General features: G+C 46.7%; 2 protein-coding genes across 4 annotated transcripts; one reads left to right on the forward strand and one right to left on the reverse strand.

Moving 5' to 3' along the window:
- Window positions 1–838: 838 nt before the first annotated feature.
- Window positions 839–7367, reverse strand: abcb10 (ATP-binding cassette, sub-family B (MDR/TAP), member 10). 2 transcript variants are annotated; one of them, XM_067236040.1, is made up of 13 exons: window positions 6839–7367; window positions 6502–6702; window positions 6178–6380; window positions 5060–5194; window positions 4807–4953; window positions 4363–4498; window positions 4134–4229; window positions 3833–4042; window positions 3519–3598; window positions 3132–3312; window positions 2892–2935; window positions 2762–2796; window positions 2262–2641 (listed from the first exon to the last, which is right to left on the reverse strand). In XM_067236040.1, exons 1-13 carry the CDS (start codon window positions 7281–7283, stop codon window positions 2389–2391), a joined length of 2166 nt encoding a protein of 721 aa, XP_067092141.1. In that variant the 5' UTR covers window positions 7284–7367; the 3' UTR covers window positions 2262–2388. The 2 variants fall into 2 exon arrangements, with proteins under 2 accessions (XP_067092140.1, XP_067092141.1); XM_067236039.1 differs by lacking the exon at window positions 2762–2796 and having other exon boundaries at window positions 839–2641.
- Window positions 7368–8732: 1365 nt separating this feature from the next.
- urb2 (URB2 ribosome biogenesis homolog) lies at window positions 8733–17630 on the forward strand. 2 transcript variants are annotated; one of them, XM_067236037.1, is made up of 9 exons: window positions 8733–8858; window positions 9026–9202; window positions 9396–12825; window positions 12940–13100; window positions 13317–13427; window positions 14017–14259; window positions 14560–14656; window positions 14850–14989; window positions 16593–17630. In XM_067236037.1, exons 1-9 carry the CDS (start codon window positions 8733–8735, stop codon window positions 16788–16790), a joined length of 4683 nt encoding a protein of 1560 aa, XP_067092138.1. In that variant the 3' UTR covers window positions 16791–17630. The 2 variants fall into 2 exon arrangements, with proteins under 2 accessions (XP_067092138.1, XP_067092139.1); XM_067236038.1 differs by lacking the exons at window positions 13317–13427; window positions 14017–14259; window positions 14560–14656; window positions 14850–14989; window positions 16593–17630 and adding an exon at window positions 13206–13306.
- The last annotated feature ends 892 nt before the right edge of the window (window positions 17631–18522 follow it).

Here is an 18522-nt window from a genome sequence, read left to right on the forward strand (position 1 = left end):
GCACTATCCTGTCTTACACGCAGGATCATCGTCCCTAAACAGAGCACAAATATGGGCCACTACGAGTCTGGCGCCCAATGGATGAACCGCTGGAGCAAAATACATTTTCTGCATAGCTTTTTGTAATCGTCCCTGAGGAAATTGTTTATTCACACATTATATTTTTAAGAATGGAAGCATCCCTCTTGAAGTCTGATTTGTTGTGCAAAATGTAATTGGTGATGGCGTGCCTCTGCTGAAAATCTCACTGCACTTCCAATTTAAAGGTTTTGTGAAATGGGGAAATATGCTATGGACTAAGGCTTTGTAACCAATTTTAGTTGTTGTTCAGAGTTTGTGGTACCTAAGGCCTATGGAAGGATGTTGAGTGAAGTATGTGAGTTACCATGATGGTTGAACCCTCACTCATGATTCCTCAATCCAGCATCCGATCTGATAGTACGACCTCAAAGTGCATTCATACATTCCAGCCGGAACTGTTTCATAATCAGACCATGCCGTGTGGTATAATTTTTGTATATTTATGTATCATGGTGCATTGGCAATTGTTACTGCATCTCTTTGAAGGTGTGGTAAGGTGGTCAGGGATGGGATCCCTTGTCCCTTAAATCCCTCGTGAAAATTTAGCAACAAATCAACAAACCCTCTGCTCGACTATCTAAAGGAGCACTGCACACTGTTATTCCTTTGGTCTCTGGTCATCTATTTGTCTTGGTTGGCCTCAATCACCGAAGCCACAAATTATCTCCTCATAACTCAGTCTATGAAATAAGTGGCAAGTCCACCCCCTGCTGGTGTGTTTGAGGTATTGACCTGTAGGCTTTCTGTTGACAATTCGTGATCGTTTGTTCAACAATAACATAAAACTGGATGAAATTACATACACATGCCACTTGGTTTTGTGTCTGGAAATAGGTTTATTTCTTATTAAGACCTAATAATTTAACACAAAAATCTTTAAAATATCTCATATGAATACATTATTAACACCATAATAAAGCCACCATGAGCTCTCTGTATAGAAAATCTGTATATATGTCTCCTGAAACATTCATACACAAAACTGCACACATACGTGATTTAGTTCTCATTAGTGATATACTTTATGGATGGTGAACTCTGATTAAAGTTGATCCTGTAGAAAATACTCATGTTTCGGTGTACAGTCTTTCAGTATAACTCCATTGAATGAGTATTGAGACATGAATGTTACATGACCTGAAGAATCATGACACCTGGGTGGTTCGATGTTAAAGGTCTCAGCACAGGGAACAGACAATGGCCTGTTCTGCTACAGTACAATAGTCACAGACATCCCCTGTCTCCAGGTAAGATGATACACCACCATTGTATTCCAAAGTAGAGGTGGTGTACTGCTCAACAACAAATCAGGTTGAATACAATGAATTAATGGTAAACTGTGGTATGAAACACACAAGCCTACAATGACAGCTGACCTGACTAACTGATATGAGTACACACACAAGCTGCATATTTTTTATCAAAACATACGTGAGTCAAATCATCCAGCAGAAATGAGACAAAAAACACAGAAACAGCTTGATTAATGATTTGGGATTGTAGCCTTCACAAAACTGTACCAGTCCAGTCAAAGCTACTGTATGGCAGTGGTCCGGTCATGATAGTGACATGGCCCTACATACAATGAATGAAGCACATGAACTCATCACAGTTGAACCAAGACTAACCCTGTCAACATTACCCCTCACAAAAAAAACAATCTTGCAAAAAAAGATTCTGCCTATTATCAGTGATACCATATCAGTGCTCCGCATAAACGAATGTTAGTCAGTGACCTGAATAAAGGTCCAATGTACGTCATAAACAGTGAACACACTGTCATACTTGATTTTAGATATACAAGGTTGTCAACTTGGAACAAGCGGCTGGTGTGGGATTTTGCTTTTGGGTGTGTCGCTGTTCATTTGACGTAAGACACAGGACCACAGTGAGGGAATCATGTCAGATGTGTGAGTTGGCAAGCGTGGATACATGACACGGAATACATTCCATGTCATATCCTACAAGAATATTGGCTTCAAGTTGACAATTTTCAACAAATATATATAAATAAATATACTTTGCAGTCATGTCCATTTATATGCCGTCAGGACTGTTATTTGGTTAAAAAAAGCAAGTCTTGATTATAGATGCTCTGATAGTTGCACAAGGTTTCACTATTGTCCTCATAAGCTCCACTTCAGTGTTTCTGGTCCTCCTACTCTCCTCTCTCCCTCCCTGCCTTCCAGGAAGGCATTTTTCTCGTTTTTCTCCAAACCATTACATTTCTTCCTTCCTCGGACAAAAGCTTGTTTTTCCTCCCTTTTCCATCCCCCCATACCTTCCCTCCCTGGCTCCTTTCCTTTCTCAGCGCAGAGCCTGCTTCTGTCCCTGCTGCAGAAAGGCCTGCTTTTCCATCAGCTTGCGAAACAGGCCCTGTCGGTTGCCTAGCAGCGTGGCGTGCTGGCCGCATTCCACCACGCGTCGTTGGTCCAGCACGGCCACGGCGTCTGCGTTCTGTATGGTGGAGAGACGGTGGGCAATGATCAGCACCGTCCGGCCCTCCATGAGGCGCTCCAACGCATCCTGGACCAGGAACTCGTTCTCTGCATCCAGTGCACTGGTCGGGGGAGGGACATCGGTTAAGATATACTTTGGCTCACATAATCATAGGTCAGTCATTACCAGACAGTTTGCGAGCAGTTTGTATTGATGTGTTTACCATGGCATGTTCTCTTACCTCGTAGCTTCATCAAGTAAAAGGATCTTGGGATTCTAAGAGGATGAAAATAAAATAAAAACGGAAATGAACCTTGGCGGGTTGAAAGCAAAACGAGCAGAGTGCAGACAGTGTTGTGAAAAACAGTTACCTTGAGCAAAGCCCTGGCTATGGCTATCCTCTGTTTCTGACCGCCTGCAAGTAATCGCAAGAAGAAGATGCAATATTACAGAGCTTTTCTGCTGCTCAAGAAGACCCATACATTACTGAGAAGGTATGTTTCAGAAATATTGGCAGTATGTACAAGTGTTTTACACAATCATTTGTCATTGGTCATAGTTGTGGGTTGGGAAACCTTGACCCAGGCCTGGTGTAGTCTCCTTGTACTTACCTGACAGCAGCACACCCTTCTCTCCTACTACAGTGTCAAAGCCCTTTGGGAAAGCCTGTACAAAGTCATAGGCGTTGGCTATGCGAGCCGCTTGATGTATTTCCTGGGCTGTCACAGTGCTGGAGTCGATAGCTCCATAGGCAATGTTCTCAGCAATAGAGCAGGAAAACAGCACTGGCTCCTATAGGGGAAAGAGAAGGAGAGAGGAGTACAATGGAAGATGAGCCAGAGGAGGAGATGGGGTGAGATTAGAGAGGTAGTAAGACAGTTCATCATATGGTGAAGATGAGAATCCATAGAGAAACAGGGAAAGGGAGAACAAAAAGGCACCAATTTACTACAAAAGCTAAATAGGAAGGTTCCAATTGAACAGCTGTGCACATTTACCTGACTGACTGTTCCAATGTGACTCCTCAGCCAATAAGGATTGAGATCCCGTACATCCCGCCCATCAATAGTGATCACACCTAAAATAGGAGAATGTGTCAGACGGTCTTACTGAGGCTGCAAATCGACCCCAGGTCATATATTTCCTTAATATGTTCCGTATGAATACCTTATGTCAAGTAATCATCAGGAACCCAAAGGGTTGCTCCTCCCCTCTGTTTTCCATCCCTTATTCTTTCAACTACACATTATTTACATCTTTCTCATCCTTCCTACATCATGCCCCCCCCCCCCCCCCTCTCCCTGACCCCTACCTGAGTCCGGGTCATAGAGGCGCAGCAGCAGGGAGACCAGGGTTGACTTCCCTGAGCCGCTGGGGCCCACCACAGCCATGACTGTGCCTGCTGGCACAGACAGGGTCAGGTCCTGGAAGATGGGCGCGTCCTTGCGTGTCGGGTACGAGAAGGTGACGTTCTGGAACTCCAGCTGGCCCCTCAGCTGCTCTGGTGCCAAGATCAGCCCCTCTGGAGACGGAGAGAAATATCCACCTTGTAACGACATTCATGTGAATACTAAAGTATTGTGTGTGTGCGTGTGTGTTTGTGCGTGGCTTACCGTTTAGGGGAAACTCCGGCTTCCTGTCCATTAGCTCCCACAGCCGTGCCCCCGCTCCGAATCCCTTCATCATCTCCGAGTAGAACGAGCTCATGCCTGCCCAATCAATCACAGATGCACACAAACCAAGACCTGAGCAAGAGCGAATTACAGGTTTACCGTTGCACGCAGGCCTGACACACTCAGTGTGGTGCAGAGTGGTGTGTGTGCTGTCCTGTTGGTGTCCTACCTGCGATGCTGATGCCTACCCAGAAGGCATACATGAGAAAGGAGGACAGCTCTCCAACGGTCATGTGTTCATTGGCCATTAGCAGGCCTCCCTTGTACAGCACCGACAGGATAATGATGTTCCCACTTAACCCCGTCTGTGAGACGCATGCACACACTAACGTAGATCAGAAAGCAGAAGCACAGAACGCACATACCATCCCGCAGTCATGTGGTTGACGTCTTTCGCCAGAATTAAGTGAATTCGACTGGGCACATTTTCAGAGGAAATTACATCATTATTCAGTTTCAGTTTCTCCATCGATCTAAACTGTGCTAGGTAGAGAAATGAGGGTTATTTAGGGCTACCAATTCAGAAAGCGTTTCCCATTGGTACAATCTTCAAACTGTATCTCTGTGGGGTTTTGCTAATCAGAACCACAGTTTGGAACCACCGAATGCTCACCACTCCAAAGAACCCTGCTTTCAAGACAGCCTCTTTCTTGGCCAGCTGGAAAACATAGTCAGCCTTCTCCATGTACTTCTCCACCTCGGTTAGCTCCTTCCCAAACGCACGCACTGTCCGCAGGTTACTGATGCGTTCCTCAGCCAGCTAGGGTATAGAAAACGGAGCTCATAGAAGATGAACCTCACCATTCAAGTCAAAGGGAGAAGGCAATGCGGGTGGAGGATGCGTGTGTGTGTGTGTCTGCTCTCACCTGAGTGGCCTCGGCCAGGGAGTCTTGTGTGCGTTTGGAGATGGAGCGCAGGTATCTGCCATAGACCACTGCAAGAGCAGCCATGGGAGGGACGATCATCAACACAAACGCTGCCAGACTGGGGGACACGTAGAACTGGAGGGAGACAGGAACGGGGGTGAGACAGGAACGGGGGTGAGATAGGAACGGGGGTGAGACAGGAACGGGGGTGAGATAGGAACGGGGGTGAGACAGGAACGGGGGGTGAGACAGGAACGGGGGGTGAGACATGAACAGGGGTGAGACAGGAACAGGGGGTGAGACAGGAACGGGGGTGAGACAGGAACGGGGGTGAGACCATGAGAAAACTGAGAAGAAAATCTCACCTTGAAACCTAGTCCAGGTCTGTAAGAATGCTGTAATATTGCTTAAGGCCTATTTACAGGCAAGTGTCTGTGTACTGAGACACAATTCCAATTTGAGAAACTAGTCATTACTGTGACTACTTTCAGTAAGTAAGGAGTGACTGTCCACATAGCTATAACAGGAAGTAACTTAATTGAGTATGGGCAAAGTCAACTGCTACCACGCAACAGTGAACCGCTGAATGATCTGTTACCAGGAACTACACAGACATCCTGGTTTCTTCATCAGGCTGAACTTTGGTCCAGCCAGTTTGTCAACCGATATAGCTATGTTTAGCACCAGCAGAGAAGACAATAGGATTCCATAAATAAGACACACCTGGAGCAAAGAAAGCCTGGCTTCCTTGTTCCAACCCAGACATCACAACAGAGTACAGCCAAAATATAATATTGCTACTGCCAATGACATTGCCACTGGAATCTATCATGTGTACTAAATTTCCACCATCTGACCTGGATAAAAGACTTGGATGTTGATGTGTATACATTTACATTTAGTAATTTTGCAGACGCTCTTATCCAGAGCGACTTACAGTAAGTACAGGGACATTCCCCCCGAGGCAAGTAGGGTGAAGTGCCTTGCCCAAGGACACAACGTCATTTTTCACAGGCAGAATCGAACCGGTAACCTTCAGATTACTAGCCCGACTCCCTAACCGCTCAGCCACCTGACACCTATGATGTGCACACTGGTGTGTGTGTGTGTGTGCTCACCATCATGCTGACCCCGGCAGCAGCTTGAGCCACAGCACGGAGGCCGTCTGAGAGGTTGTCTGTAACGGAGCGCCCCACCAACATGCTGTCTGCCGACAGCCGGTTGATCAGCTCACCGGTGCGCGTCCTGTCAAAGAACCCTACTTCCTGTCTCAGGATGGACGAGAACAGGGCCACCCGGAGGTTCCTCACGATCTGCTGCCCTGTAACAGTCACACGCACACACAATTAGACCTGCACTGCTTTCACGTGAATCACAAGCCTTGTAACGTCTTCACCTGAACCACAGTTCCACCTTGTATGTTTTCCTTTAAGCTGCCTCACCTGTGACCTGCATAAGGTAGACCCGAGCGGCGTTGGCAGCACCCCCAGCAAGGAAGACCCCAGACAGCATGATACAGAGGGACGTGAGGGAGGAAGTGAAGTCATCGGAGCTGCTGGTGTAGATGGTGTCTATCACTTTGCCCAGGAAAAAGGGGGCTGACATGGTGACCGAACTCGAAACCAGTAGGAAGCCAACCGCAGCTAAAGAGGGGCAGAGTTAGAGAAACAACAATAAACAAAGAAAGACAAACTCAATGAGACCCGAGAGACACTTGTGGTCCCTGTCTATCTATCTGTCTATGTATCTGTGCTGTGTAGAATGGAAAAGTAGTCACACCTGACAGTCTCCAGCGCTCTGGGTGAGCAAGAGACATTATCCTTCTGACATCCTCGAATGGTATGGTGGTGGGGGGTTCCGTCTTCTCCGTTGATGGAACATATGTATTGTCAACTCCATGTTGAGTTGTTGGTTTAGACTTGCTTGAAGAACTATAAGAGGCGCACGCGTGAGTGGCTGTCCATGAGCTCCTGGTCAAGGGACCATAAAACCCTCCAAGTGGAAACCAGCACGGCACAAGAGCGGCTACGTGTCTCCTAGAGAGTGAGGGGCGTGCCGCAGGTTCCAAAAATGTCTCTGCTGCTGAAAGATCTCGCTTGATTCTCTGTCCCCTGATGACATGGTTCTCTATCCAAAACAGTCTGTGTGCACGGGAGTGAACAATCTTGCGTTTCAGTAGATGCACCCCGCCTGTACATCTAGACATCTGCAAAAGCAGTCTCATTCTACAAGAAGTCTGCTGCTAACGAATTACAGCCTAAGTAAATTAAATCTGACAAGCAGTATATAGCTTATATATAACTAATTAGCTGTTCAAGCGAATATATAACAAGCTAACTACTGCTCGATAACAAATCTGATTAGTGCTGATTGCATGTTACCCACGACGACCCATGTATCCAAGGAGCACCATTTTCCCACATCCATCCTTCCCAATGCTATGAAAACAACATCAACGCCGAAGGATAAGCTAGTTAGCTACATTGTTCGAGTTTGACAGTTGTTTAATATTTTATCTGTTCATGACAGTCACGTTCATGGAGCTTGTTAGTACGCCAAGTTATCTACTATCACGCACTAGCAGCACCCTGTCACAACAATCTGTCCGTGGATCGGTGGGAGTAGCTCATCCAAACACGCAATCTCCATGCAACAAGGACAGCCAAACCCACTACCCACCAAAAAACAAACCTTCACCGTGAGAAGTAAGACATGGAACCAGAGACGAAGGTCACCCCGGAGAAGCACCTGGCTAACTAGCAAGCTAACATTGTGGTTATCTGTTTCAACTGTAATGTCTATATAACTGCCCGTCGGTGAAATCAATGGCCGATGTCACAAGAGGCAAACTTTGTAGCTAGACATAACCAAACAAACTGTAGAAAATCATCTGTTCCATACAGTTTATCCACCAAGCAAGTTTTAACAGATGTGTATACTGACATAACTAAAACCCACTAAATTAGAACCACTAAATTGGAGTCGAAAAATAAGGAAGAAAGAGATACATTTCAAAAACTATAATAGTAAATGCATGCGTTTTAGAAATGTAGTCGATACTACTACAAAAAAAAGTTTTAGCCAGGACACCAAAAGCAGGGACAGGGGCACACATCTTAATGCTCATTCAGCCATACATAGTTAATCTGTCTGATTTGATAGGAAGTCTACACGTTTTGTAAACATTGGACATGCAACCATAGGTACAACTTAGCACTCGATTATGTTGGTCTGGCACTGGAGTTCAGAGTTCACGAGTGTCTGTCTACCACAACAGATCGACACGTGTAGACAGGAAAACTGTAAGTATTTAGCATAAGAAATGCATAAAAACACTTAGATTAACTGTCATAAATGCATTAGCCTACGCTTTATTAGTCAAGCCTTCAGTTATAGCACATGGCACTGTTTTTAGATCATATAGCAGCATGATAGTAACTAAGCTAGCTATAACTAGCCTAGCTTTAGCATGCACCTAGAAGTGTGCAGTATGTTCATCACTTATTTTTCCTTTAAGAAGAATATACTCACATTAATTTGCTGATTTCGCTCAATCATTCGTCAGCCTATTTGAATAAAAGTTACCTAATGCCTGCATAATTGACTAGCCGACCTATCTATGCTACTTGTTGACCAAGTCCTCTCCCTCTTTATAGCTGGTCAGGCTCCAGCTATGACTGCCATATACTCGGGTATATACTCGAAACTTAAGAACCCCCGAACTCCCTGGGAGGACAAACTGAAGCTTGCCCGCTTCGCATGGATCTCGAATCAATGTGTATTGCCCAACAAGGAACAGGTCAGTTACTGTTGTTTTCTGCCAAACGCTCAAATAGAGAATTCTCCTTATTCTGTTAAGACGCTCAATAGTTCGTTTGAGTTAACGTTTAGCCGTTGCTTGGCTATAAAGAAAGAGTTCGTTGAGTACTATTCGTCTAGGATGGTTCTGTGTCCACATTGTTGCAGGTGCTTTTTGATTGGACGAGTCATGCGCTGACATGCTACTACAACAAGAAGGCAGAGCTGCCACAGGAAGTAGTGGAGGGCCTGTGGACCTACCTGGACAACATTCTGCACAGCAAGAGGCTACAACATGTCCTAAGTCAAGGGAAAACTGTCAGCATTCGTCAGCCATTAGCACAAGTTAGTGGCTGTTTTATTATTTACTTGATTATATACTCTGCTCTTATAACTTCAATGCTATTGAAGTTTGCTATTTACATTTATTCATTTTTTAGCAGACGCTTTTATCCAAACCGACTTCCAAGAGAGAGGTTTACAAAAAGTGCATTTTCAATGTTTCTTGACTGAACCTTATCTTTCCATCTTTTGCCAGGTTATTATTGACCGTATCCAGGAGTTTACCTCTGGTGTGTCTACAGGGCTTTCCCCTGTGGCTGTGTCCACTGTGCTGAGCTGCTGCCAGAGCATTCTATCCTCCACAGTCCTTGCTGCCACCTTCACCACTAAGTATGAGTTGTTGGTGGATCTGCTGGCCAAGCACTGCTTCCTGGCCTCTTCCAAGCTCCACCAACCAGCAGCAGAGCCCCCGATGGCCCAGGATCAACCAATGACCGATTCCCCGGTCCCCCAGCCTCAGCCAATCGCAGAGCAACTGGCTCCTCAGATGTTTGAAGTCCTTTTCCAGGTGTTAAGCAGCTACCTGGTGGTCCAGAAGCAGCAAGGCAATCCCACCCGTGTCTTCTCCCATGTGTCATCCCACCTTCTGCAGCCTCTCCTCCTCCTCCGCCACTTGTTGACCTCGCGAGCCTGGACTCCCCAGGATGACCCCCGATTGCGGCAACAGCTGAGCAGGGACATCCGGATCAAGATAGACGCCATCTTGCAATCTGCCCTCTTCCCGCCTGAACATCTTCCAGCCTATCGGGAAGAGCTAACCCCAGCCAAAAAAGGTACTAGGACGGTCGGTAAAAAAGGACCAGCAGGGAAGGGCGTTCTCTCACCGGTCAGCTCCATCCTCACCAAACTGTGTGCCGAGGGGTATTGTGATCCGGACCTCCACTACATTGTCAAATCCAGCTCCCTTCCCCTGCTGTTCAAGTTCTCTCTGGACGCCTATTGCAAAGGTGGAAATGAGAAGATGCTCTGCTTCCTTGTGCTGACCCGTCTGGTCACAGGACTAGATTTTGACCTCTCAGACCAGCTGACTGTCAGTGAGGTGTTCCAGCCTGACAACTGGAGTCTGGCCATGCTGGCATTGGAGAGTCTACTCAACCTGTGTCAGTCTGGAGACATCTACAATGTAGCCTCAGACAGGATCCAACATGGAGAAGCCCAGTTTACCTTCTACAGGAAGGTGGTTGAGCTGTTGTTAAACCAGCCCCAACCCGGGATTGCAGCCTGGTATCGCTGCCTCAAGGCTATACTAAATCTTAACCACCTTATCCTAGAACCGGACTTGGATGAGCTGCTATCCATTGCCTGGGTGGACTCCGAATCCCTTGATTCCCGAGTAAGGAAGGCCCGAGAGTCCCTGGTCTCCGCCATCTTCCAGATCTATACCAAGCTTCGCCAGTTACCCCGGCTGTTCCAGGAGCTGCTGAATGTCCTGTGCCGCCCTGCAGTCGATCACCTCCGGCTTCCTCTCCTATCCAGAGCAACACATCAAGCCCTTGCTGCCTGTCTACTGGACACTCCTGTGAGCCAGAGCTTGGAGGTTTGCAGCCAGATCCTGGAGAGCATTCAGACCTTCATCATCCCAGACTTGGAGGAAAATGAAGACATGGCGCTGAAACTCTTCTCTCTTAGCGGGTTGCTGTTCTCTGTCTTGTTCAGTGTGAAGACATTAGACAGCAGCAGTCCTATGCTGGCGGTCAGACAGACCCAGTCTGTGATGGAGGAGATGCTGCAGGTTGTAAATGCCATTTTAGAACAAGTCCCAGAGCACACAGCAAGGGAGCTGTGGGTTGAGAAAACCCAGGAGGCAGGCCTTCTCCTCAGGTACACCTGGATGGAGGCAAACACTCTCTTCCAGATTCACTGTAGTAAGTACACATCTTCGGGTTCAGAACCAGACCCAGACCACTCCGGCCCATTAGACTCCATATTGAGTCTTCTTTCAGATGTGATAGTGACAAACAGTGGCCGGTTCTCCCTGTCAGACCAGAATCACACCCCTATGAGCCGTATCCTACTGAAACTGCTTACTATCCAGTATATGAAGAAAGTCCTGTCATCGAACGAGCTCCTGGCCCAGTCCAGCACATCTGAGATCCTCTGCAAAGCCACCCAGTCCATAATCGGGAAAGAGGACAAGCAGCTGCCAGAGTCTAACAAGCCACTCTGGGATTGCCAGATCACCAGTGTAGATGCCAGCAGCTACCCTGTTGCAAACTGCTACTTGGTGACCTCTAACCTGCCTCTCCTCGCTCCTTACATCTCTGAGGGTGATGTGAGTCATTTGGCCTGTGTTCTTCTCAGCTCTCTGCTTGACACACAAGCAGGCGACACGGCAGAGAAGCACATCTCAATCCCTTTCATCTCCAGACAGCTGCTAGAGAGCCCCCTATTGGTGGAGACACCTACGCTCTGTTCCGCCCTTGTCAGGTCACTCACACAAAGAATTGTTAGAGTCCTCGGAGCGTCCGACACCGCATCTGTCTGTCCACCACTGAAGACGTTCTGTGAAGTATCTGGTGCAGTTACTGGAAACACAGAAAGTTTATCTGTCACTCAAGTGAAAGGAGATGCCATGGATGAATGCTCTGCTCCTCAGAAGAGACTTGAGGCTGTCGCCGAGGAGTTACTGTGTCCCAGTAAGGACGATGCTTCTGTGTCTCTGTCTGAAACCCTCACAGCAGAACTTCTCATTGTACTTCAGATTGTTCGAACTCTAAACCCAGATGGGATGTCCTCTGAAGACTTCTCAGAGCTGTTCCTGCTGCTCTTCCTCAAAGTGAAGCAAGTGCAGCCTTGCTGTGATGTCAACCCTGCTTCCATAGTACAGTTGCTGGGAGAGCTTCTCAGTCTAATGGGAACTCTGTTGGCGGGAAGGAACTCCCATTGTGTTCTGAAGATCATCCACGGAAGCAGCCTACTAGAAGCAACCATGACTGCGTTGTTCTCCCATAGCAACCAAGGCCTGTTTCTGACCCTGGACAGCTCTGATTGGCTGGCCTTCCTCAGGTCCCTGCATGACTTCATACAATCTCTGATCCATCTGATCATCCACAGGAAGAGCAGCGTCCGTCTCAACCTGGAGAAGTTCACCACCTTTATGTTGGACAGTGAGGTGGCAGTGAGGTCGGCATCAGTCGTTCCTGCTCAGTCTGATACTAAGGGCCTGTTTTCCTCTCACCTGCTGCTGGCCTGCTTGACCTCGATGGGCCAGGCAATGACCTCTGCAATGGGGAAGAGCAAACCACTGGACGAGACTTTAGGCCAGCTACTGGAGAGGATCAACGCGGTGCTGGGTCCCGCTGTCCAAATAAGCCTGCAGGCCCAAACAGGCAGTCTGTTGCGCCAGGCCTTCTTTGTGGACGTGGTGACTGGAATGGTCCGCAGCCAGCTGGCCACCAGCCCACAGGAGAGCAATAAAGAGGTCAGCCTCAGTCACATGCCCATGTACAGCAGCTTCTGCCAGCAGATCCTCCGAGAGCTTTGTCCTGCCCCTCGCCCGATGGACTTCCTGGTCTCATCGCTCCAGTTCCTGGGGCAGTATTACTGTGCAATGGAGAGGTGGAAATCAGCCGAACTGGATGAGCTATTTGTTCAGGTTCTACAGAAAGTCGTCAAACTCCTGGGAGGTACGTGGCCCTCTTAAAAGCCATTTCCATTTAGAGAGATTTTGTGGGATTATCGTACTAGATGATTACGAGCAATCATGTTACTGTTTGCTGATCATATCTGTGCTGCCTCAGCGTCGTGGCTGCCTGTTTGTGAGGTGGCAGAGTTGGATGAGCCAGTGGAGGAGCTACTACACCACCTGCTGGCCAGGAGTACACCAGAACGCTTCCATCTGCTCTTGCTGCTGCTCAAAGATGGGCTGGACACAGCCCAGATCCGTGCAGGTGCACACAGGGTAAGAACGGATACTTTATGGATGACAATTCAGAAGTGTGTAAATGGGCTCATTTATCTCTTTTATGTTTGAAACTAATAATATTTTTCATATAATTGTTTACAGCTTCTACCACAGTTGTCATATTAAAACTGTTTGGCAAGACATAAAAGATGATACTTCAAAGGTAGAAGCCGAAGACGGAAGATTGAGTTTGTGTGTGTGTGTGTGTTCCAGGAGGTGCTGTCAGCAGTCATCCTCACGAGGCTCCTGACTGGCTGCCAGCTCCCTGAGGCCTGCTGTAAGGCTCTGTGGCTCCTAACCCCGCAGCTCATCTCCACCCTAGTGGTAAGCTGTCAGACAGTCTCCTGTCAGAACTCTGTCTCTCAGGGTTTCCTATTTCCTGTTTCCTTGCTTTCACCTGTTAAATGACCTACTCCAATCTCCTCTGTAGCATAGGGGTTCATATGGGAGGGGGCGTTAGACCATGACACATCTACGTAAGACTAATAAGGTATTATTTTCTGTGTGCTTGTTTATATGTTGATTGACGCTTGCTCTTTCATGGCCGTATAAGGACATCATCTCCAGGCAGCAGCAAGATCTTGGCAGAGGCAAGGCCTGCGCTGGATAGATGCATGTGTTTCCTATCTAGCAGGCAGGCCCACTGGGCCCAGCAGCACACAGCAGGGCTATTAGACTGGCCCAGCTCAGTCTCTCTGCTGCCTCTCCCTGCTCCTCTGGTTTTCTCTGGATGGGTGGGACCCAGGGGACGAGGGTGTCAGCTCGCAAGGGAAATGATTTAGTTTGATAAATGTTTCCTGCCGCCTTTGCTCTCCTCTTTAATGCCATCGCTTTGTCTCTCATTTTTATCCTCTGCCCCTCCCCCGCCATATCTGTCTACCTACACGCCGCAATCCTCTCTTCCCCTTTCCAGTTCATAGTTCAGGAGTCCAGAAAGGATGTGGCATTGACCTCTGACCTCACCGTGCCGGTATTGACCACCCTAACCGCCTTGCTACGTCGGGGAGAGGGGTCCCTCTCCAACCCCCATCATGTGACAATAGTACTGGGTGCCATCGAATTTGTCCCCCTGAACCAGCTGCCCCTGCCAGTGTACCATGATGTCTTCCATGCCATCCATGAGACACTGTTCGCTATTATTCAGTGCCACCCTCAGGTAATACACACGGCATCTATTAGAGCTTACATCAATACCAGCTGTGTTCACAGTCAGATGACAGAATATTCTCAGTCAACACCCTTTGAAACTTCAAATGTACTAAAGATCCCATAGAGGGAGATGTTTTACCTTTAACTTGGTGCTGTTAAATGTGATAGAGGGAGGGATGGAGAGAGATGGTTACAGAAACCAAAGGGCAAACAGAGTTGTAAATAACCACACCACTCTGGTGCAGTTCTCTCTCTTATGTCCAAGTATGGTGATCATTTTTCTCCCTCTTTGACTGTGTGTATCAAGGTGATGCTGAAGGCAGCTCCCATCTTCCTGAATGCATTCTATCGTCTGGTGGCATCCATCATAAAAGAAGGCAGGCAGAAGGGAGAGTCAGACCGAGGTGGGACGGACAAACGCTAACACTGAGCATTGATACCATGCTAGTATATAGTAGTCTACATGCACAAGCAACTATGCTAAGCTATAATTGGTCAAAAAAAATGTATGGGTTCAATCTTAGCTACATACACACATATACACATGACTGAGTCTATGCTCCAGTCTTCACCCCCTCTCTTCCTCGTTCTCCCCAGGTGGCGGGGGGGATGGGGAGGAGCTGTTGCGGTGTGCCAGGCTGGTGGAGAGGATGTACTCTCACGTCGCTACCACTGCAGAAGGCTTCACCCTCCTGTCCTCCTTCATTGTAGCTCAGTATGTCACCGAGCTGCAGAAGGTAAGAACTTCATAGCTTGTGTTTGTATGAGAGAGAGGGGGAGAGGGAGGAGGAGGAGGAGGAGGGGGAGGGAGAGGCAAAGGGGGTTTGACAGGAACAGCCTAGGAACATCTGTGTTCACTCCTAGTTAAGTGCATCCTCTCTAATCTTCACCATTAATGGTAAAACTAACAATTCCCTTATATATCCATCCTCCCTTCCTAGCTCTCCTGCACCTGTCCTCAATAAACACATGTGTAAATGAAATTCAGGGATTGTGCGGTGATCGTTTGATTCCGTGGTGTTTGTTTGTGCCGAGCCCTAACCAGTGAGGGACTGCATGTCAAGCTGCTGAGGCAAAGTCCTGCTGCCTTCTGGGATTGTGGGATTTGGAGGAGAGGGAGTGAAGAGCGTCCCTTTTTCATTTCCTCAGTAATCCCAGGCCCTCAGCTGGGCCAACCCTTCCTGGTCTGACAGAGATGTTTGATTTGGTTTGGCCCCAGTGGCTTCTGTTAAAGACATAAATTAGTGAGTGACATGGAAAAGAGGGGGGCATCAAGAGAAAAGTACTAGATTCAAAAAGTATAGTCAGTAGGAAAATGCAATAGTTCATCAGTTAGTAATATTGTTTAGCTGTTCTTACCCTCCGGTACTGTTGTTCTTCAGTGGTGCTCTCATGATCTCCATTTCCGGTTTTACCAAGAGAGGCCTGGTCTTGCAGTTCCAGCTGTAAATCTGCCAGTCTGACGTCTTTTTAGATGATGCCATGCTCCAGTCAGCTTATTCCATAGAGCCCCCTGAATGGATGACTCAGGAGCTTTTAGTAGAAATGCAGGAGTGACTGAAACTCACTGAAATTTTGACTAGTAACTTTTACTCAAGTAGACCAATATTGGATGTTGGCATTGGGGCTTTGACAGATTAATAATTGCACAGTTTAAAGAAGTGAACTAGTCCTCCATTTGCTCCAGACTACAGGTAGGTCAAGGCCAAGGTGACAGATCACCTCAGTGTGTGATTTGGCAACTCTCTGCTGTTCAGGAGAGCTGGATGCTGGGTGCTGCTGTTGAGGCTCTCCATTCTCTAGTTGCCTGGCAGGACATTCTGTTCTCCTCTGGCTCCCAGACAGACTGGGATGGGTTGGGCTGTGTTTTATTACCGAAAGTAGTCCCTTTCATGCTCTCTCACAGATCTACATTGTGTAGGGGCAGGTGAAGTTTCAGTAATAAAAGTCACACCAGGATGCAACACCTCTCCAATCACACCTTTTTGAACATTTAAAATTGAAAGTGGCAAAATATATATAAATACGTATATAAAGAATTCCTGCTTTAACTAGGCAGAAGGAGAGAAAGTGAAGGACCAAATACACCGCCTGACGCTATGCACATGATTAAGTTTCTCCGCTCAATTTAATACCCTCTCTACTGTCTTGGAACAGGCTGTTAGATAGAAGTGTTAGGGTTATGTTACAGATTAGCAGGTACTCTTGAAACCAAAGGGTAAAGCTGTCGAAAAGAGATGTTTGGACTGTTGGACTGGTTAGACTGGGTCCTCCTAGCGTGAAGATCTATTCAGTGGGGTAAAAATATTATTACTATCTTTTTTGTGTGTGTTTGTTCAGGTGACCCTGAGGCCTGACATAAAGAGCCATCTGACGGAGGGTGTGTATCGAATCCTGGATATGTGTGTGGAGAGGGACGTCAAGTTCCTGTCATCCTCCTTGCAGATGGGCGTCCGAGAGGTGTTCAATGACCTCTACAGCAGCTACACACACTACCACAAGACCCAGAGGCAGGGGGAGGAGAAGTACACTGCCTGAACTGTGTCCTCTCGTCACACTGTCTGAACTCACTGTATCCACCCACCCCACCCAGAACCACAGTTTGTGTGAACTGAATATTTTATATTCTGTAAAATATATAAGTAATAATTTGATATAAACTGATTTATAATAAAACATGGTTTGTATGTTTTTGCATATATTGCATTTTATATAGATCTTATGCAATCAGAATTCTTTGTAGAACTAAGGCTTTCCGCTTCCAGCAAATAGCTGAGCATCGCAGTTGTTAGAATGTTCACCAAATAAATGGTGGTCTGGAGCTGCATACCACACACAATGTACAGGAATGTCTCATTAGCAAAGCTTTACATTAGATCCGTATTAAAATGGCCAGTTGCATATTTAGTCATTGCCAAACACTACAAGACAGGACCAGATGTTTTATAACTGCCATGAGAGGACTAGAAAACACTGACATGAGAAAAATGTTTTGTGTTCATTTATGATAATTGTGTGAAAGCCCTGCTATCACCGCTCCATTATGTGACACTGCTGGACATGCATTATAATGTTATAGTTTCCATTTTCTTGAGATGTACAGTATAACCAAGGAAGCTAATGTCCCATTAATTTAATTGGTTGTCTCTATTAGTTAAATCTGTGCACTGTGTTGTTCCGGTAATTTCTTTTATGCTCCCAAACTAGATATTTGAACCCTTTGAAGTGTGTATGACACCTTGGTGGTTTAATGACTTCAGTTTGTTGCAGCTGGCTCAAACTCCCATAAGAGGTTCCGCAGGAATTTCAGAGTATTACCCTTTTAATTTTACATATAGCTGTAAATTGACCTTAATAAAGTAATTACAGCTCCATCAATTTTCTCTTGGAGTCTGTAATGAAATGTTGTGGTTATATCCCCCCTGCCATTTTCTGCAACTGTTACAAAATATGACATCTGAAGTACCAGCTCACCTGACTTGGGCTTCCTCTCCCCTTGAGCCATTTCTTTGATTTAACAGCTTAATCAGTTATCTCAGTCAGTGATTCTGCAAGGTCTGGACAGTGTCTCATTCTTTCAGCCTCTCACTTCTTTCTACCTCTGTGTTGGTGTCTGCCATTCTGCTGGCTCTGTTTCCAACCCTGTTCTCCCAGACCCCTGACCCAGCCTCTGCCTCACAACAAACGGCATTAAAACAATTACCGTCTGCAGGGCCCTTTGGGTGTCAAGCTGGGACTTACACCTCAGAGGGGATGTGTGTGTGTGTTAATTGCCCCTGGGTACCGCTCTAGGATCAGTTTACACTGATCAAATCTAAGCACTCAACATTGAGAAAACAGGGCAGACAAACTCCTCACCCCTCACTTGTGAAAGAGAAGGTTAAAACTCTTCATGTGCTACACATGTCTCCCCCATAAACCAGATGGAGGATGGTTTGTTAGGAATCTTCTAGACATCCTGTCTTCTCTGGGAAGGATCTAGAAGAGTGTAGAGAAGGGAGAAGCGAGAGACAGGAGATCAAGGAAAGGAGAGATACTGTACTATTAGTGGGTAAGCTGGGGAGGGCTCGCCTGAGTGGAGTTGGGAAATGAAGGAGTGGGGAGAGAGGGAGAGAACATGGAGGTGGGAGAGAAGGAAATAAAAGAAGAGTTGTTGGGTAGATCGGATATGTTCGAGTTTGTAATTTGCTCATTTCTCTTTGACTATAATAACCATCAAGCTGCCTTGGAGACACATATACTAAGGTATTTTGGATCTCAAGTTTGAACA

This window comes from Osmerus mordax, chromosome 5 (genome assembly GCF_038355195.1).
Source record: "Osmerus mordax isolate fOsmMor3 chromosome 5, fOsmMor3.pri, whole genome shotgun sequence".
NCBI classification, from domain to species: Eukaryota; Metazoa; Chordata; class Actinopteri; order Osmeriformes; family Osmeridae; genus Osmerus; species Osmerus mordax.